Here is an 18,098-nt window from a genome sequence, read left to right on the forward strand (position 1 = left end):
TGGATTATTAACTGTGTTGGGACCTTTTGTAAGGTAAAGATGCAGCAACCTGCACCCAGGCATATAGAGCACATATTAGCAGCTGAGGTAAGCTTAACTGAGTTACTAAGCAATGCATTTCTTTCCTGGGATTTATTAAACTGCTACCAGGATCACCATCCCCATCTTTTGTTTAAATCTATGCTGTTGTGATGGCTTTCATGTATGATACAGTACTTAAAACATCAGTCACTATAGAAATCTGTGTTCACCTGTGCAGGTAAGGGCTTCATACCTTGAGTCACCAGTAGTCTTTCATCCCCTTATACTGCTCTTAAGCACTGTATGGTGGGATGATTGGTGTTAAGGATGAAGGGGAAATTTTCCATTTATAATCTTTCACAGGGACACTATTGCCCTCAATCTTTTTATTCACATGTCTGCCCAGTTCAATAACAGGCTTTCATATAAATCAGCTGTTAGTCTCCTCAGCCTCTTTCCTAAAATGCACACAGCAAAACCAATACTCTTCACAAAATAAAACCTTGTAAATGCAAGTAGTGAAGACACTGTCCTTTGATTTTGGCATTTTATTTCCTTTCACTTAGCTAAATTAAGAACTAAATTGACTTTTTGTGGGATTGCTTCAAGGACTAGGAGACCCAGAGATCATTCAAGTGGATTTCAGGATGTGTAAACTCTACGTAAGAGTTGAAGAGAAAATTATGGTTTTCTCCAGATTTGTTCCACTTTGTCAGACAGAAACAGCATGACGTTTCCTGCACATACGTTTTCTAATCACTTCCTAATTGTACTTCCAATTCAGGCACTAATTTTAACAGGACTATTTAGATACTAATTTTAACAGGCCTATCTTGACATTTCTTTTGCCACCTCCAGCTAATTAGGTTACTGTCTGTTAGTCTCCAGCACAGAATCTGATTGGATCATCACTAGAAAAATTTATAAGTTACCATTGTGGTTCATCAAAGTGTGTTCAATCAAATTCTTTGACTCTCTCTCTTTATCTCTTCTTCCAAATCTTGGCTTTTGTGGTCAAGATACCAAATCCTGGTTTGGTTTAAACAGCTATGACATTTTTGTCCTATAGCGAGTCCCTCGGTGGCTGCAATAAACTAGAATTCAAAAAAATTTGGCATTTGAAAAAGATCTGATTTGTTGAGTCGGGACACTTTTTTGTCACCACAGTGGGGCCCAGGGCCTGACCTTCATCTCCTTTCCTTCCTTTAAATCCTCACACCTGCACACAAATGGGTGGAGTTTTTCTGGTCAAGATTCATTTTTTTATTTCTCTTACTTTTGAGGGTTTTTTCCCTTGGTTCTCTGTTTTGTTATTTGTTAGTTAACTTTTTTTAAGTCTCAAGATTGTCTTAAGTAGACTGTTTAACTTCAGTACTTTGTCAGAGCATTATACCTTCTCATCTTGCCTTTTTTAGCTCCACGCTCTGTTTTTAAGCTGTTTCCTCTCTGGCTTTGCTTTCATCCCGTCTTTTGCAGCCACTTCTCTCTCTCTGAAATGGTCCTTCTTGTGTCTCCAGCAATGTGAGCAACACAGTAACAATTAGAAAATTACTCTGTTTCTGACATCTGTAGTCATCTGAAGCTACATGCACATACAGTTTTATGCAGAAGTTTTTCGAGAAGGAGTTGTTCTCACAAGATTGCAGCTCCCTTTCCTACAAGTTACCGAAGTATGTGGGGAGACTCTTCCTCAAGTTACCTGCTGGTGAAGGAGCAGGTGGACTGTCACTGAGGAATGGGAACGTTGCTTTTCATAGTCAGGGATCCCTTAACGTGTGTAACCCAGCTGTGCATGCACTGCCCATCCTCTTTCATCTCTTCATTCCATTCACAAGGTCGGATTCTGGGGGCGGGGTACCTGAAGGACATGTAGATTATCTCCATTGATGTCTCTAAATGCAGTAGAGTGCATGAACACTGGTGTCTTTTGATCTATGTATACTTCAGTGACTGGGCAGTATATCTCAAGGAACCTCTAGTTACAGGTAAGTAACCTTCCTTTACTGGAATGAGGAAGCACTGGTTGAGTATGGGTTTAACTTACTTTTGTTAAAGAAACGGTTCTCTACACGTTCTTTTAAAAGGCTGACATTTGCTGACAAGCAGCACAAACTTAGAAAGGTTACTTGTCATTCTGAGAGTGAAGGGAAAACTACATTTCCATTATGTTTGTTCTGATCACTGGCTAGTGATTAATGTTTGAAGTAGTGACCGTGAGGTAACAGACTCTTTCAGAAGTTTAGCTTTGTGGGGTGGAATGCAAGAGAATGCTGCTGGGTGCTGCTCTGCAGGCGATGAACGTCTGGGCATTTTTTGTCGTCAAAGGAATAGCTTTCTGAACCTTGACAAACCATGAGACATTTTCAATGCTCTGCTTTAATAAGCTTTTTGGTTTGCTGTTCTATGTATTTATAAAGGTACTTGTATTTTAATGTATTTGATTCTTCTTGTGACTCTAGCTCCTGCTTCTTTAGAATCTTCAAGCAGTATAGAACAGGAAAAATACCTACAAGCCTTCCTAAATGTGATATCCGTCCACTGCAAAATGAATGGCAGTAATACTCTCACTGTTAGACCAACAATTGCTCTGTCTCCAGGTAAAATTGGTTTGTATAGTGCTTTTCTATGGTAAAGTTGAAAAGTGAGTTTTCCCTAATTTCATGTTAGTCCAATGGCCCATACAAATTCTGCTTTTTCTTTAGTTATACTTTGCAGATAGTTTATTCACTCTTAGTTTCAGTTGAATGAGTTTTCTGTATGTAAAGGATGTTTATAATCTTTCTCAAAATATTTTTCAGTGTTCTTAATCCAACAGTAAACAATTATCCACCTGTGGGTCATTTTTTAGTGAAATCCATTTAAGTATAATGTCCAGTCCTGAGGCATTAGTAATTTATTGCAATGCTGGAACAAATAAAGTTCTCCAGAATATCAAGAACCCAAAACTCTCTAAGTTTTGTTTTGGTTTGGTTTTTTATATGTACCAAATGCAACAATTACATTATGGAACCGAATCAGAAGCAAAGATGAGCTTTCAAGTCTTACAACAAATTAAGTGTATTAAAAACTGTATCTTGTATAAGAAGCTGCCAAACTGAAGAGAATGCAAAATACTACTCTATTTCATATAATGAGAAAATATGAGATTGTAAGCTCAGATTCTACCTTAACAGATACACTATTTATCTGCAACAGCCATGGAAGGTATATAGGCATTTTTGTGTGTGTTACATCATCATAATGGGCTTTTAATGTCATTTCCAAGTAGCGCTTTACTTGCGTGAAAACTCTTTCACAATACACTATTTCAGTTATTTATATGTGGAACCATGAAGAAATGAATCCATGTTTTATTTCAGTTACTATGTGATGAAACCTGTTAGGGTTTATGTGAAGGTCACCCCAATGTCTTAGAAAGAAGAGTATGTGACTTAAAATTGTGTCTGTCTTGTCTTGCTCAGTTGGTGATAATTGGCCTAATATAGCCACTCAGTGGCTCTTCTTGTAAAATAACACCATTCCTGAAGTGTGCATGCTTTGCTTCCTTTGTTGTAAAATATGTTGATTACTTAGCTGTATCTAATATCTCCATACTGTTGCCAATGTATACATCTGTCTTAAAAATAAATCTGAAGTACGAAATTGGCAAGAATTAGCTGTATTGGGTGAAAAGGGGCATTTTATCAGTTATGTTAAGTGTTAGTCTGAGTAGTTTTTTAATCTTCTATTCTTTTTTTGGCTGACTTTAGGCACTGAAAGGAGGGCTTCAAGAATGTCTACTGTGTTTAAGCAGGTAGTGCCAGGACATTTGGATGTAAATCTATCCAATAGCTTTGCTCGAGGAGGTTAGTAAGACTAGCTCAAAGTCTATTACTTGAAGTAATAAATGATTTTTTAAAAGTTAGTGAAATGAAAATAATTACACTGCTTACTGATTCATTACCCTCTGAAACAACAAAATAGAAATTGCAGATTAACCTCAGTCCATGACATGATTTAAATACCTAATTTCTGTTTAAGTCCTCTACTTACCATTGACATAAAGTTTGTTTCATGTTGGAAATCAATGGAAAATCAAGCACTCAGGAATTAAATTTTGAAGTACTTTGTGATTCATGCATGTTTTTAATTTGTCTAAAGTTTATGGCCTGAAAAGACATATTTTATATTAGGATTGAACGGGCATTATAATCTCCACTACAGGTCATTCTGGCATTTGACTGAAGATTAGCTGATGCTTCACAAAGTTACCAATAATCTGTCTGAATAATTTTACTCTAGGTAAAGGAGGGAGTATGTGCCCGGGTGTAGTAAGTACGGAGATATAGTGCATTCTTTGGAAATAGTTATTCTTAGGTACAAGGGCTCCTCATTGTCATTTATACAAGAAGCGTTCAGGCTGTGAAGTGGATTCCAACTACTTTTACTCTTGTAGTCTGGTGAAATTGTTACGATCTTTTATGTGCAATATATGCACAAATTAGTGCATCAAATTCCTTAAATATGTTTGTTAGGACAGAGGTGAATCTGTTTCCCAAAAGGGAGCATTTCATATTTTACTGCCTTTAGCCCTGAAGACTCCTCTTACAATTATTTTTAAGCGTCTAAAAGTTGCTTTTCTTCCTTTCTGACACCTCATCTAAAATTAGTTAGACCTACTTTGACCTGCTAAGGTCCATTCCAGCCTAAATCATGGTGTGACAGGAAAACTGTAGCTTCGTATGGGGAAGAACAAAACAATTTTGTAGAGAAAAACTTGCAAAAGAGATGGATGGGATTAGAGAAAGGAAGAAAGGAAAAAGGCAGGGAAAGAGAAATACTAAGAGCTGTATAGACAAGTTATGTGAGAAATGCAGCAGAAGGGAAGAGGAAGGGCAGTTAAGTGGTGATCATTAAAAAAAAAAAAAAAAGAATATGCATTTTCATGAGTCATAGTATATGTGTATTTCATAAATCAAAGTTCTCTTTATGTTCTCTGCTCACTGTCTTGTTATTGTAGTACATGGAGATGAAAAAACACTATGATTTTAATTAGAGGTAAGAAAACAGGAGTCAATAGTGCCTGGAATTGTTAGGTAAATTGGTGGCTGCGCCCAGCCTGGCTTTGCACTGGAACAGTGAAAATGCTGGGCAGCCAGCAGCAGATGTTTGGTGGTACTCCATCCCCTCCTGTGGGACTGAAGTGCCAACAGCTGAATGGTGCTGAGGGGCAGTGAAGGTGCTCCAGATAAGAAAGGGAAAGCTTGCGGGTTGGCTGCATCAAAAGTTGTCTTTTAGAGATAAAAGGATTACTGAAATAACTATGGCTGGTTTCAGGGATTAGAGTTTGTGGTAAGTGTGATAGGATGAGTTTGTTGCTGCTCAGTGAAGAAAAAAAGGAGTCTTGAGGCGGTGTTAGGTCACAGATGTGTTGTTTGGTTGGACGTTGAAATCTCTTGGCCAAATTCCAGCAGTAATCGGGAAGAGGGCAGAGAAGTTATCTTGTGTCTTGCTGGATTGATGCCACACCTGCTCTGTGTACGTGAAAGGTGTAATTACAGCCCAGTATCTGCAGTCTAGTCACAGTTCAGCAGGATACGTGAGGACTTTGCTGAAATGTAAGAATGTTTTACAAGTACAGTGGGAGCCCTAGTGAAGGTGAGAAGTTGACCGGGTAAGAGAGAACAGGGAAAGGGAATATCTCCCTGTAGAGGAGTAAACACGAGCTTTTAGATTAGCTAATACAATTCTTTTAGAAGAAAATAAAATACACAAAATATATAGAATCTCTGAAACTGTTATTATCAAATAAATTGATGTACAGGATTTATTATTGCAAAGCTTTTTACTACTTTTTCACAGCTAGTTACATTTCACATGTGAAGGGGTGTCACGAGACTGTATGCAGGACCAAAAATCCAGGGTTTTGGTCAGCTGAAAAAACAGACATATGCAGATAGTCTGAAAATGGTGCTTTCTTTCTCCTTCCTATTCCTAAGAATAAGTCAAAACCCCCCAAAATAAAAACAAAATAAAAAATAGACAGTGAGGTTAGCTAGATCCTTTATATCGCAAGCGGCTATGGATTACCCACTACACTCTGCAAAATACAATAGCAGTGGTTTTGTGGCTTTGTTTTTATTCTCACACATACCAGGGCTCAAAAGCTAGTTTCAGTTATGATACACCAATTGAAAACGACATTTTCTATTTTTTGTGCCAGACAACATATTTTTAATACACATCCTTTTAAAATTTAAGTTAAAAGATAGGTGCCAGTGCTTGAACAGTATTTCTCATTTTTAAAAATCATCGTAGATCTGAATGCTCGTCAGTAGTCCTGAATATTTGTGTCTGTGTCAGGTATGGGTTTTTTACTTTATCTGGAACATTGTAACAAAGTATTTGCCAGATGCCCAGTTAAGTTGTTTCTGATCTGAAATATTTGGCCAAGTACTTACATTTCATAATAGATTTCCATTCTTGGACCTTTTTTTGGCAATACTTTGGTTAATATCTTTTAGAAGAATTCTAGATACACTCAAAATAGGTACCTTTTCTTCTTACATTACTTTGTAAGTGTAGCGTGGTTCTACAGAACAGCACTTCTTACCTGGCATTGTTGTGTGATTTAATAGAATAAAATGTTTTTTCGGTACAGTTTGCTGCTGTTGGAAAAATACTAGGATATCTATAATAAATATAGCTCAGACATCTATTTTAAAAGCAGGAGACATTAACACTTTGAGTATTTTTTAATAGAATATTTGTGTTAAGAGAAGTTGGTTGTGTTGATGTGGCTTTTAAACCAAAAATATACTCTCTGATAAGCATATAAAGCTCCCACTGAAAATGAGGATTTTTGCCAAGGGGCAAAAAAACCCTGTGTGTGATAGATATTGCATGTTTTCTAAATTATATACTTTTACACAGTCCTTTTAAAATGTTTGTAGATGTATAGAGCTAACATTTTGCACTCTGATTGATTTTGAGGTCCATCAAATCATGTACCTAACTAGACTAAACCAGTTTTTTTAAAAAGCACTAAGGTTGGGATTTTAATTAAGGTAACTTTCAGCTGGATAGAAGCTTTCAATAAAGTATTCGGCAGAATGATTTAATACTTAAATTTCCTTTGGTATTATAATGGAAAAACACATGATGGCTGTGCTACGTGTTTGAAACTATTGCTATGACAATGAAAATTACTCCTTTTTGATAAATGGGTACTTCCTTCCCATTTTTATTGGGTCTCTGGCTTGATTGATGTTTTGTCTTGTGATGACTAAGATTTGTGCTGTCTGATAAATCATATACTATAAATAAATTCAATGTATACTAGATCTCTGGAAATTAATAAGTAACCCTTTTCTTTTCTCCTGCGATGTGTCTTGCTGCAATGTGCATTCCATTCCTCCTCCTTCTGTCTTAACTGTTATCTACCAGTGCTTGGGTACAGAGATAAATGTTTCACTCATTCAAATTCCAAATCAGCAACTAAGGGAAGAGTCCACCAAGGTACTGTATTCTGTGTCCTGAAAGCACATTCTTTTCTGCCATCTCCATAACTACTACAATATCTTAATACATGCTAAAGTGTTACTGACAGAAAGCCTTGAATCTGCATTAACAAAATTGGGGGGGGTTTAGTTCAGTGCTGTGGTTTGGTTTGGTTTTGGGGTTTTTTGGCCATTGAATGTATGATGCAGTGACAGTGATCAGTTGCACGCTTCACCATGTTATTATTCTTTAATAATGTTATAGTCTAATGTGGAGTTATAATGTAGAAGATTTTCTGTGTGAAGATTTTAAACAGCAAAATTCTGCAAAAGAGCATTTAGTCCTCCTACTGCTTCAGTAAAACAGCTAAGAAACATGACCTAGTCAGTGAACTTTCCAAAGTTGTTATTAATGTTAGTGAACAGGGAAAAAATTATTTCTGGCAAATTAAAAGTTTTAATAATACAATATATGCCAAATAATGAAAGCTAGATACTTCTAACAAAAATAAGATACTAGGCAATATTAGAATATACTTCTAAGAAAAATAAGATACTAGGAAATATTAGAATATGAATACAATTGTGTCTTTTAATCACTGTTATCCATCACTGGTCAACATGTTCATCAGAACGTATTTGTAACCAGTTTTGCTGCTTTTGATGTGCTGCAGGTGCTAATGATGGCCTGTTTTGTAAAATGTTAGAAAGTGACACTGTTATTTTTGTATCGATCATCTTTAAGGACAGTTGTCTGTGTTGGAGCTACCGTTTTTTCATACAGGATTAACGAGAGATTATTTGTCTTACTAAATGCTCGCTGTAGTTTCTGCTTGCTAAAGTCTTTATTATTTCATCTCTAGTAGTTGAGAAGTGGGACAAAAGTTTATACTAAACATACTACTGTACTATGTGAGGTATTTTAATAAAACTGTCTGTCTTTGAAGTGGAAACTCTTTAGAACTGTTACCAAGTTGTAAGCTCCTAGGCAGCCATTCTCAGTTACTCCTATTCCTTTGCTCACATCTAAGACTAGCAGCCAGACAGACTTAGAAACTGTACAGACAAGTCCCTTTTGAGGATTACTGTACGGAACTATTCTTTAATAGAAACACAATCCTGCTTCCAAAAAATAGATTAAAATTATTTTGCTGATTGAGCTATCTCAGTGGAATTTTACTGTTATCTGCAGCTTTTTTTCTTTATGCAAGAAATGTTAACCATGGATATTACTGGATTTTCCTGAAAGGGTTGGAGAGGTTTTTTTATATACTCTAGTATATAAATTTCTACTACTACAAGGTATTTCTGGTGCCTCTTTTGCATATCTTGCTTCACAGATTTCTGGACAAGAGTCTCTTCTGATAAACAGATTTGCTGCGTATTAGGTTAAAGAATTTCACGCTGCGATTTGAATGCCAAATTTAGTATACTTTAAGGGATTCGATTTTCAAGTAGTGCTATTTATATTCTGAAAATCAAGTACCTTTCACATACCTCACGTTGTTAACTAAGGCATAAGAAACAAAAAAACATTTAGTACTTCTCTCTTCTCCACCTAGTGCTAATCAGGCCTTGGCAATCTGGTTTATCACTATTTTATCTTACATTGAAATCACAAAGCTTACTTAAGCACAATCGGATCAGAGAGTGTCTGTGTGTTGTACAAATTTCCTCCTCTGGAAATGACAATCTGGCTGCATCAGCAAGGCACAGTACGCAAATTAAAAAAGCTGTAAAGAGGCAGACGTCAGTTAGGCCGGTACAATGCCATTCGAATATTGCTGTGCTGCTTTCAGGTGCAAGGCGGTGGTTCCATGTCATGCTGCACTGCTTCAAGCTCATGTTGTTGCTGGCTTTGGAATTTCTGTTCCATGCCCTGCTGCCAGAGTAATGGTCATCTAGCTGCTAGATTGAAACTATAAGACCATGACCTTTTAGGCATCCTTCTCTCTACTCGCACAACTGTACTGTAGTCACATCTGCTAGAATATAGTTGTGAAACACAAGATTAAAAAAAAAACTTTATTAGATTAGTTTTTCATTTCTGATTGTTCATTAGATGTGGACAATTAAAAACTATTCATGGCATTCTGCATTTTAATCATGGCATTTCGAGAGTAAATATTGAATATTTTATCCTGAAATGTAGTATTTTGATTGATTGACTTTATATACATTTTCATTATAGTACGATACGGTTGATACTATTACATTAGGTAGGGCAAACGGAACACTAGAATTCTAGGTAGCAGGGAATTTTATTTCCTTCAAAAATGGGAAATATATCACTTAATTATATAATATTCTTACTAGTTAGACTTCCAAAATAATAAGCCTTTGACAAGGAAATACATCAAGGTTTTGTCCCAATCTCTGCAAATAACAACACTAGCAGCTTCAGTTCCTTATGCTTAAATGGATGCTAATTACTGGCAAGTTGTGATTTGTTTTATCATTGTATTACTGATAATCATAGCAACCATTCTCTCTACAATAGAGAGCACTGTGCAGTATTAGTGTCTTAGGTAAAATGACAATGCAGTACGATGTTTTTGACAATATTTGTTATGAAAATACTTCTTTCCAGCATGCACTGTTAATTATGTCCTATGAGAGAGCCAATGACATGTTTAAGCACTCTACTTTCCAAATTATGTTTTAGTATATGCCTCAATAATTAAGATCTACAGTGCCTCATGTAAAGAGATTTTGAAATATTTTTCATCTTTATGAAGGTGTATGGGCAAGTCTTCGTTCAAGTAACCGATTTATCAACACTCAGACTCCATTCATTGATGTTGGTGCAAGACTTGCAGGGAAAGATAACTCCACTTCTTACAGTAGCAGCCCTTTTCTGCAAAGTCAGCTTTTGAGACGGCAAGCAGCCCTCTATATATTCGGAGAAAAATCTCAGTTACGGGTAATGGCAATTTTTAATTTTCGTTTTAATTTTAACATAGTTTTCATGTGGTTTGAGTTTAATAACCCTGATGTTTTTACAGAGCAGTAAATAATATTCCAGATAAAGCAGATGAATAACTCTCCTAAAGGTGTAAACTTTTACGAGGATTATTTCTATATGCAGAGTAACAACGCTATATAACTCAGTGTTGCCTGGGAGGTGAAAAATCAAGCTTTGAGGTTATATAATACAAGAAAATCAACATACATTAAAATATACTAAGTTATCTTAAAGAGGAAGTTCAAATTCACGAGAGTTCTGTGAGTAGAGCCCTGTTTGTCACTTTTGGTCAAGTGCCGATGTGTAGTAGAGCTGAGATACAAAGGTGGGTAACAGACGACTAGAGGAATGGAATAACTTCGTGCACAGTAAGAGCATTCAAACTGGGAAAGAAATGGCTAGGAAGGAACTGCATTGCTAGGCAGCAGAGCATCCAGCAAAGCCTTCATGTGAGGAAGTCACCGTGTCTTTGCCATCTTTGCAGAGAGTGAGGGCAGCAGATTTGGCACTGCTCAGTGTAGCTGCTGGGATGAAGATGAACGCTGGGACTGTAGGCACATGGAGTAGGGCTGGTGTAGTGGCTGAGGCTGTTCAGAGCTATTCCAAGGGAATGCTGGAGTTCTGTGTCTGCAAGTTCTTGCTTTCAAAGCCATGCTCTGGTGTACCTGATTCTGCTGACTACTCATCTTATGTTCAGCTGAGTTGTCATCTCAGTGATTTCTATTTTGGGAAACATGAAACAGACTTATTTGGCAATTTAAAAGAGCAATTTTATTTTTCTTAATGTGTTGAAATATGTTAGGAAGCAAATGGAATGTTGTTAGTCAGGAAAGCAACTGCCAGAGAAGAAAAGCTTTGTTACTGTGGGCAGCACTTAAACTTGGGTGGAGTCTAATTGATGTGAATAAGGCCAACCCAGAATTCTGTCCATCCTCATTTGATTACATGATGAGGACCATGATGTCTACAGTTTCATACACCTCTTTGTATAGATTTTAGTATTTTAAATGCAGTTGTTTAAGAAACATGTATCTTCTACATTAATGCCTGGTAATTTTACGTTTTTCAGAAAAGGTTTGCAGATTATTTTTTTCAAATCTCTGCATTCAAAGATTGAAAGATCAGTTGTTTTCTACTTTCTTGTTCAAAATGTAAGCATGCATAAAACGCTATGTAATTTTTGAAATATATAATTTCCAAAAACATTTATGGGTAGTAGGAAGATAGATCAGTATTCAGTTCTTTCTGAAATTATATCAGGAGATGGAAGAACGATGTTGTAGCAGAGTGAATTAAAACTCTTTGCAAATTTAGTTTCTGTTTTGAATTTTTTAATTTCAAAGAACATTCTTTTATATCATATTTGTATTTTCAGTTGTATTTTTAAATGATGGTTTTATAACAGGTATTAGTTCTTATTCCATTTCTACTTTGTCTTTTGTTATTGGTTTGCAAATTCATTTTCCTTTCACTTTCTCCATTACACATCGTTACACAAAGTTGTAATTTTAAATTAATCTCATTTGACAGTCTATCTCTTTCTAATATAATTAGCATGACAGTAATTTACAGAAATACCCTCTGAAGTCTATAGTCAGTGTTCTGATTTAATATTATAAGGCATAATAATGTAACATAAAAGACTAAACAGAAATCTTGAAAGTAAACATTTGTCATGGTTAGAACCGACTGTTCTTTTGAACAGTAAGAAAACTGTATTTTCCTGCAACATTTTTCAGTTTTATTGGGTTGGCATTTTCATTTGCTTCTCCAGAGAACATTCTTCCTGAAGTTTTCAAATGGATCCATTCATATCAATTTTTTTTATCTTGTTAAGTCTTCTTTTTATAACTGTAGCCCTCAGAACGTGCTGGCAAAAGAGACACTTTGATGAAAAGAAATGCAGGAAGAGTAATGTGAGAGAAATGATTATGTAGAATTAAATTGCCATAATGCAATAGTAACAATTATTCACGTTTCTATTTGATTTCTTAATTAATTATAAGTGAAGAGTTCAATCATCTTCTGCTGTGCAGTATATTCTGCTGTTACGAGTAATAGATGGGTACTTTATTATGGTATGTTTTGCAAGTGGTGTAAGGAGTTTTATTGTCCTGGGCATGTATTTAACTGAACATATTTTTAATTAGGAATTCAAATATTTAGCAATAAAGCAGGCAAGACTTAGAGATTTAATGAGATGACAGTGACAAATATGCTTCCCTTTAAAATTACATCTGCTGCTGTCCTTTTCATACAGGGATTCAAACTTGATTTTGCTTTGAATTGTGAATTTGTTCCTGTTGAATTCAGTGACATCCGACAGACAAAGGCAAGCTTTAAAAAGCTGATGAGAGCTTGTGTTCCCAGCACTATTCCTACAGACTCTGAGGCAACATTCCTTAAAGCACTTGGGGAGTCAGAGTGGTTCCCACAGGTAATTTGTATGACAGGTACTTCTAATAATCTATATGCAGTGCTGTTTACACAAAATAAATTTCAGGCCCTCCTGACAGAGAACTATTGTGTTTTAACCAGCTGTTCTTTATTCATTGTCATTATTTTGCATACTATCAATTCTGTCATTACATAAGCATCATTATTTTAATACAGTCACAACATTGACAAATATGGAAGGCATTTTTTAGAACATAATTTATGGTTTATAACATGGAACACTTACAAAAGTAGAGAAGACAGTTTTTTCTGCCTGTATAAATTTATGGTCTTGATTTTAACGGCTTTTTCTGATTTTATATATTTTAAAAATCAGAAAAAATTGTAGAACAACAAATAAGCCTTTTGATTTTAAAACCAGTATTCTGCTCTTCATATTGTTCCCACCCTGGCTTTTCATATGCACAAGTATTTAAGAAATAAGCTAGCATCTGTTTATCAGTGTGGGATATGGGGAAGTGTTTGTAGGGGAGAGGGGGATTATTTGTGTATTAATCTCTGTTCTCTCTGAATCTGTTCCTTTACTTCCCTATCCTGTATTTCCTTGCATAAAGATTAACCAAACGAAGGCAAGACTGGAAGTAACTTTGCAAGATTTAAATTAAGAGGGATGTGGAAAAGTCAGCTCTTTTTAACTCCAAAACCATTTTAGTTATAGTGAATGTCTTTTTAACAGTTGCATGTTATGTTTGGAATCCTCTGCTGAATATATTCTTCTCAAATGCAATTAATCATAGAAAACAGATTAGACTCTTATGCTGATTTCTTAAGGAGGAAATACTTGTAACGCAGTCATTTCAGTAATTACGCATCAGAAAATGTACTCCTGGTTGAAATGCGCTGCCGTGCAAAGCATGCCTTAGCTTCTTCCCCTTGAGGTGCAAGCACAGGCACTGGGCACTGCCTGCTGTGTTCTTCAGGAAGGGGCAGGAAGGCTTGGCTCCCTCATCATGAGAATGTTTTCAATCACGGAGTAGTTGAGCGAGTTGATAAGTGCAGCTAAATGAGTCGAATGTCACTTTGATAACATAAACATGTCCCTATAGCAGCAGAGAGATCAAGGGGAGATTATAACATTGGAGTTAATCTCTTTTGGCATATTTGAGAGGAAAAGTAATAGTGTATCACTGCTCAGGGCTCGAACATAATGTCACACACTAGCTGTGTGACATTTAAACCACGTTTCGGTGGTTTAAATCATCTCATGTGTGACATATGTGATAAAGTTAATTTATGACTGATCTGACACATTTTCTTGCTATTTCTGTGAAAGAACATAGATCTGTCATGTTGGAAATGTGTTTTTATTGTATTAAGCTTTCCTCTCCTGGGTAATAGAAGTTACACAGTATAGATTTTAACACTGTATCGACTAAATATTTCTTTATAAGGATGTGAATACCTAAGAAGAAATTTGGAGTGCTGTGCTATCTTCTGAATACAAACGATAAACCCAGTATTTTGCATTTTTCATATTGCATCTGTATAACCAGATTGCATATCAGTTTCTTTAATAAGCAAAGCAGAAAACAGCCTTCTTTCTATTCTACTGCCAAAGAAAGTATAGAAAAATAAACAAACTGCGTGGTTTTAAAAGTGGTGCTCTTTCCAATCTTTTCCTATTAAAAATTGCAGGAAAATTAGTTTCTAAGTAATGGTTATGTGAATGTTCAGAGAAGTTCAGTGTTTCCCATCACCATTTCCATGGTAATATTCATAGGATTGGGATTGTTTTTAAGAGGAAAAAATGAGGCTGCCCTAAACAAGGATGAATTCTCTAGGGTTTAACTGTTGTTTGGTTGATCTTTTTTCCTCTTATTTTTTCCAGTTGAATTTTGTTCTACTTGAGTCACTTCCCTGTGCCCTCTCTACTTTCTGAACTTACTTTTTTCCTTGCATAAATATTCTTAGATGTCTTTTGCTGTGATTTTTTTTCCTATAGTGCTTTCTCCCAGGTTTTAGGCTTTCATCTTTCCTACTGCTGCTGCTGGTTGGCTTGTACTCAGTGCTCTGCAAAGAGCAGTTTCATTCTACTGTAAAAAACTGCATTGCTTATGTATTGTCTGTTGTTTACCAAGAATGCTGTCATAGTGTGACAAAAATGGTAGAAATATCAGACAGATTTTCTTTTTAGTAATATTAACGTGAAGTCTCATAGGTAGATAAAATTGCTCAAATTCACCTAAATTTTTTAAGCTTCTTAAACCTATCATGTTTAAATAAATCTCATTCGAGTCAATAACCCTTCCCAGAGAAATTAACTAACCCACCTGCTCAAGGGATTTTAGTATAACTGCATGATGAATATTAGAATGCAAATAATAAATATGTTCTCTTTCCATATGTTTTAGCCACTCCACTCAAGTATAAGAAACACTGTTTAATCTATCTAATTTCCAGTTTATAGAAATAGGATTTTTCTGTGGGTTTTTTTAGGTTTGTGGTTTAGGTTTTGCGTTATTGTTATTCATTTCATTAATTTTCCAATTTCCATGGGATTGAGCATTAGAAATATTGTCTTGTAAATATCTTACATGGGTTCTCCCATGAAAATACTTAGTGACTTTATGGAACCTTAACATTTCACAGGAAGTTATTTTAGTGTTAAGCCCAGGATGGAATGTCTCTACAATAAATCTGTCAACTGTGTTGTTCCCATTCTTCTTTTTATGACAGCTATTTTATTACAGTACTCATTGGTTTTAATAGCTTGAGTTCCTATCTTCAAATTTTTGCGTTATTTTTGTTGTAGTTCAGATGAAAATCCTGAGACTGTTACATGTTACAGCTTTCTCATCTGTTGCATTGGTACCTTTCTCTGTGCTATATGTAGATTTCAGAATACATATTTTAATATTTAATACTAAAATATTCTATTTATTGATAATATCTAGAAAATTATCTTATACAGGAGTATGTTACTTACTTGTAATACTTTATAGCTTCACAGAATAATGCAGTTGGGTGTGATCATCTCTGAGCTCCTGGAAAATGGTTCTTCTGTTATGGTTTGTTTGGAAGATGGCTGGGATATTACTGCGCAAGTAAGCTGCTGTTACCACCTTGAAATAGCTAAATATTGAGGCAATATACCAGGCAATTCTTTTTTACACAAGCGACTGTTAAATTGGTATAAAATGACTAGATTTGTGTTGTGGCAGAAGAGAAGAAACTAGAATGCATGAATGCTTGCATGCATTTACAGTTTTCACCATGAAGAATTTCCTTAAAATTAATTTGTTCCAAAGGTCCTGATGGACTTACAGGTCTAAGGTTTAGATACAAAATCTGCATTCCTGTACCTGACCATATGTAACAATGAAAGCTGAAAGCTGCCACACTGTTCATTTATCTTTTTAAACTTGGTACACTTTAAACACAGGAGAAAAGGAAAGGAATTCTTTCTCTTGCCATTCACTTCCCATAAATGAAGTTAGGAGACCACACACAGGGAGAAAACTAAATTTGTGCCAAAGTGACTGTAACACCTGCTGCAAGGACAGATCACCACAACAGATAAGTTTCTGAAACAAACTATAAATTAGAAGGAAGAACCTCTGCCTCATTTAATGGGTGCATTGTGTCCATGTAGTTGCTTCGTAACTCAGAAGGTAAACACAGATACCAATAATTCTAGTAAATAAAAACTTCATGTGCAGCCAGCATCCCGGTACCAGGTAAATAAACCCACAAAAGAACGTTCATTTCTTTTGAAGAGTGAAGGGGACGTACATAGCTGGAAGTGTAAGAATCTCTGCTGCATTTTACAGTCTCCTGAGGTGCTCTCTATAGATGAGCACCATAGCATGGCAGCACTGCAGAAACTGTAAAGTCACCCTCAAGATCACTTCTTTAACACTTTCTTTGCTGAGGCAGCTAATAGTATTTTATAAATGTTTAGTATCCTTATTTTATTAATATAAGTGGGTTCATTTCAGATGTAATTTAAATGTGGTAAGCAATATAATGACTCAAAAGTTACAGTTGCTCAGGTTTGAGTTTTACAGATATTGTAAAGCCTCAATTTAATTGAAGCTTTTGCACATGCAATGTTATTTGGTTTGTTTTCTAAAAATACTTAATGTATGTGGTAAAATACTTGTAATTGAGTTTACATGAAGGCTTTTGTTTCCTTGAATTATAAACAGATTATGGAATATTTATATTCATTGACTAAAGGGTTCTCCTAACTTCTGTTACTCTTAACGCAATATATCCTGTCTTGTGATCTAGGTGGTGTCTCTGGTGCAGTTACTCAGTGATCCCTTCTATAGGACACTTGAAGGCTTCCGAATGCTGGTGGAAAAAGAATGGCTGTCTTTTGGTCATAAATTCAGTCAACGTAGTAATCTGAGTCTCAGTTGTCAGGGTAGTGGATTTGCTCCTGTTTTCTTACAGTTCTTAGACTGTGTGCATCAGGTAAGTCGATCTATTTATAGATTTTAGTTTACAAAAATAATTCATAAATAAGTGCATAGATGCCACTATTTCAGATGTTATAGGTAATGGTTTGAGAGAGGACTAGTAACCTCCTTCTCTAGGTTTTATCAAACGGAATGGATTTCACCTCGAGAAGAGCTGAAATGGTTGCCTAGAGCAAAGTGACCCATGCACGCAAAACGTAGAGGCATGGTTGGCAGTACGGATCTTTTAAGGTCATCTATTCAGGGATTTCACATAGAAGGTTTTTAAGCTTGAGACAGGTTTTTAGCAGTCTGGAGTACCTTTATTCAGAAGAAGAAATTGACTGATAGTTAGTACAGTGACTAGAGGGGTTTTACTTCCTTGGGCTTGATGTTGAGCTTTGAAGAGGCCTATGCTCCACCGGTTCTGGAAACAGCTATAAACCAGATGGTCCTGAGATGTTCTGATTTTTTTATATACTGCATGTTCACAATATGGTGAACACCAACAGTTACGTTGTCTGGAAAGAAGTTAGGTTAAGAATATTACACTGATTTCAGGTTAATTCTAAAGTCTGTCCTTTTCTTCATCTCAAACCAGTAAATATAAATGTTTTGCAGAATCTCTGTGTATGCAAACACAAGATGGGAGCTTGCATAATTCCTCCTGTACATATGTCTGTCTTTCCCTCTCCCCTTCATCTCCCCTTATCGTTTGTGGATGTTGGTTTGGTGCGTGTGTACTGCGTTTTTGTCGGAAGAGTTTAACCCAGA

At 35.8% G+C, this 18,098-nt stretch overlaps 1 protein-coding gene across 6 annotated transcripts in view; it reads left to right on the plus strand.

Moving 5' to 3' along the window:
- SBF2 (SET binding factor 2) overlaps nucleotides 1-18,098 on the plus strand; it is a 253,141-nt gene that overhangs the window by 215,564 nt on the left and 19,479 nt on the right. For 2 of the 6 annotated variants that reach the window (XM_080404621.1, XM_080404618.1), the window contains exons 28-34: nucleotides 2,481-2,618; nucleotides 3,771-3,866; nucleotides 7,447-7,518; nucleotides 10,238-10,422; nucleotides 12,725-12,901; nucleotides 15,864-15,965; nucleotides 17,155-17,340. In XM_080404621.1, the coding sequence (XP_080260747.1) occupies nucleotides 2,481-2,618; nucleotides 3,771-3,866; nucleotides 7,447-7,518; nucleotides 10,238-10,422; nucleotides 12,725-12,901; nucleotides 15,864-15,965; nucleotides 17,155-17,340 (956 nt within the window). The remainder of the gene's footprint in view (nucleotides 1-2,480; nucleotides 2,619-3,770; nucleotides 3,867-7,446; nucleotides 7,519-10,237; nucleotides 10,423-12,724; nucleotides 12,902-15,863; nucleotides 15,966-17,154; nucleotides 17,341-18,098) is intronic. The other 4 variants (XM_080404622.1, XM_080404623.1, XM_080404619.1 and 1 more) reach the window with 3 other exon arrangements.

Source organism: Falco punctatus (assembly GCF_963210335.1).
Source record: "Falco punctatus genome assembly, chromosome: 10".
Classification (NCBI taxonomy): Eukaryota; Metazoa; Chordata; class Aves; order Falconiformes; family Falconidae; genus Falco; species Falco punctatus.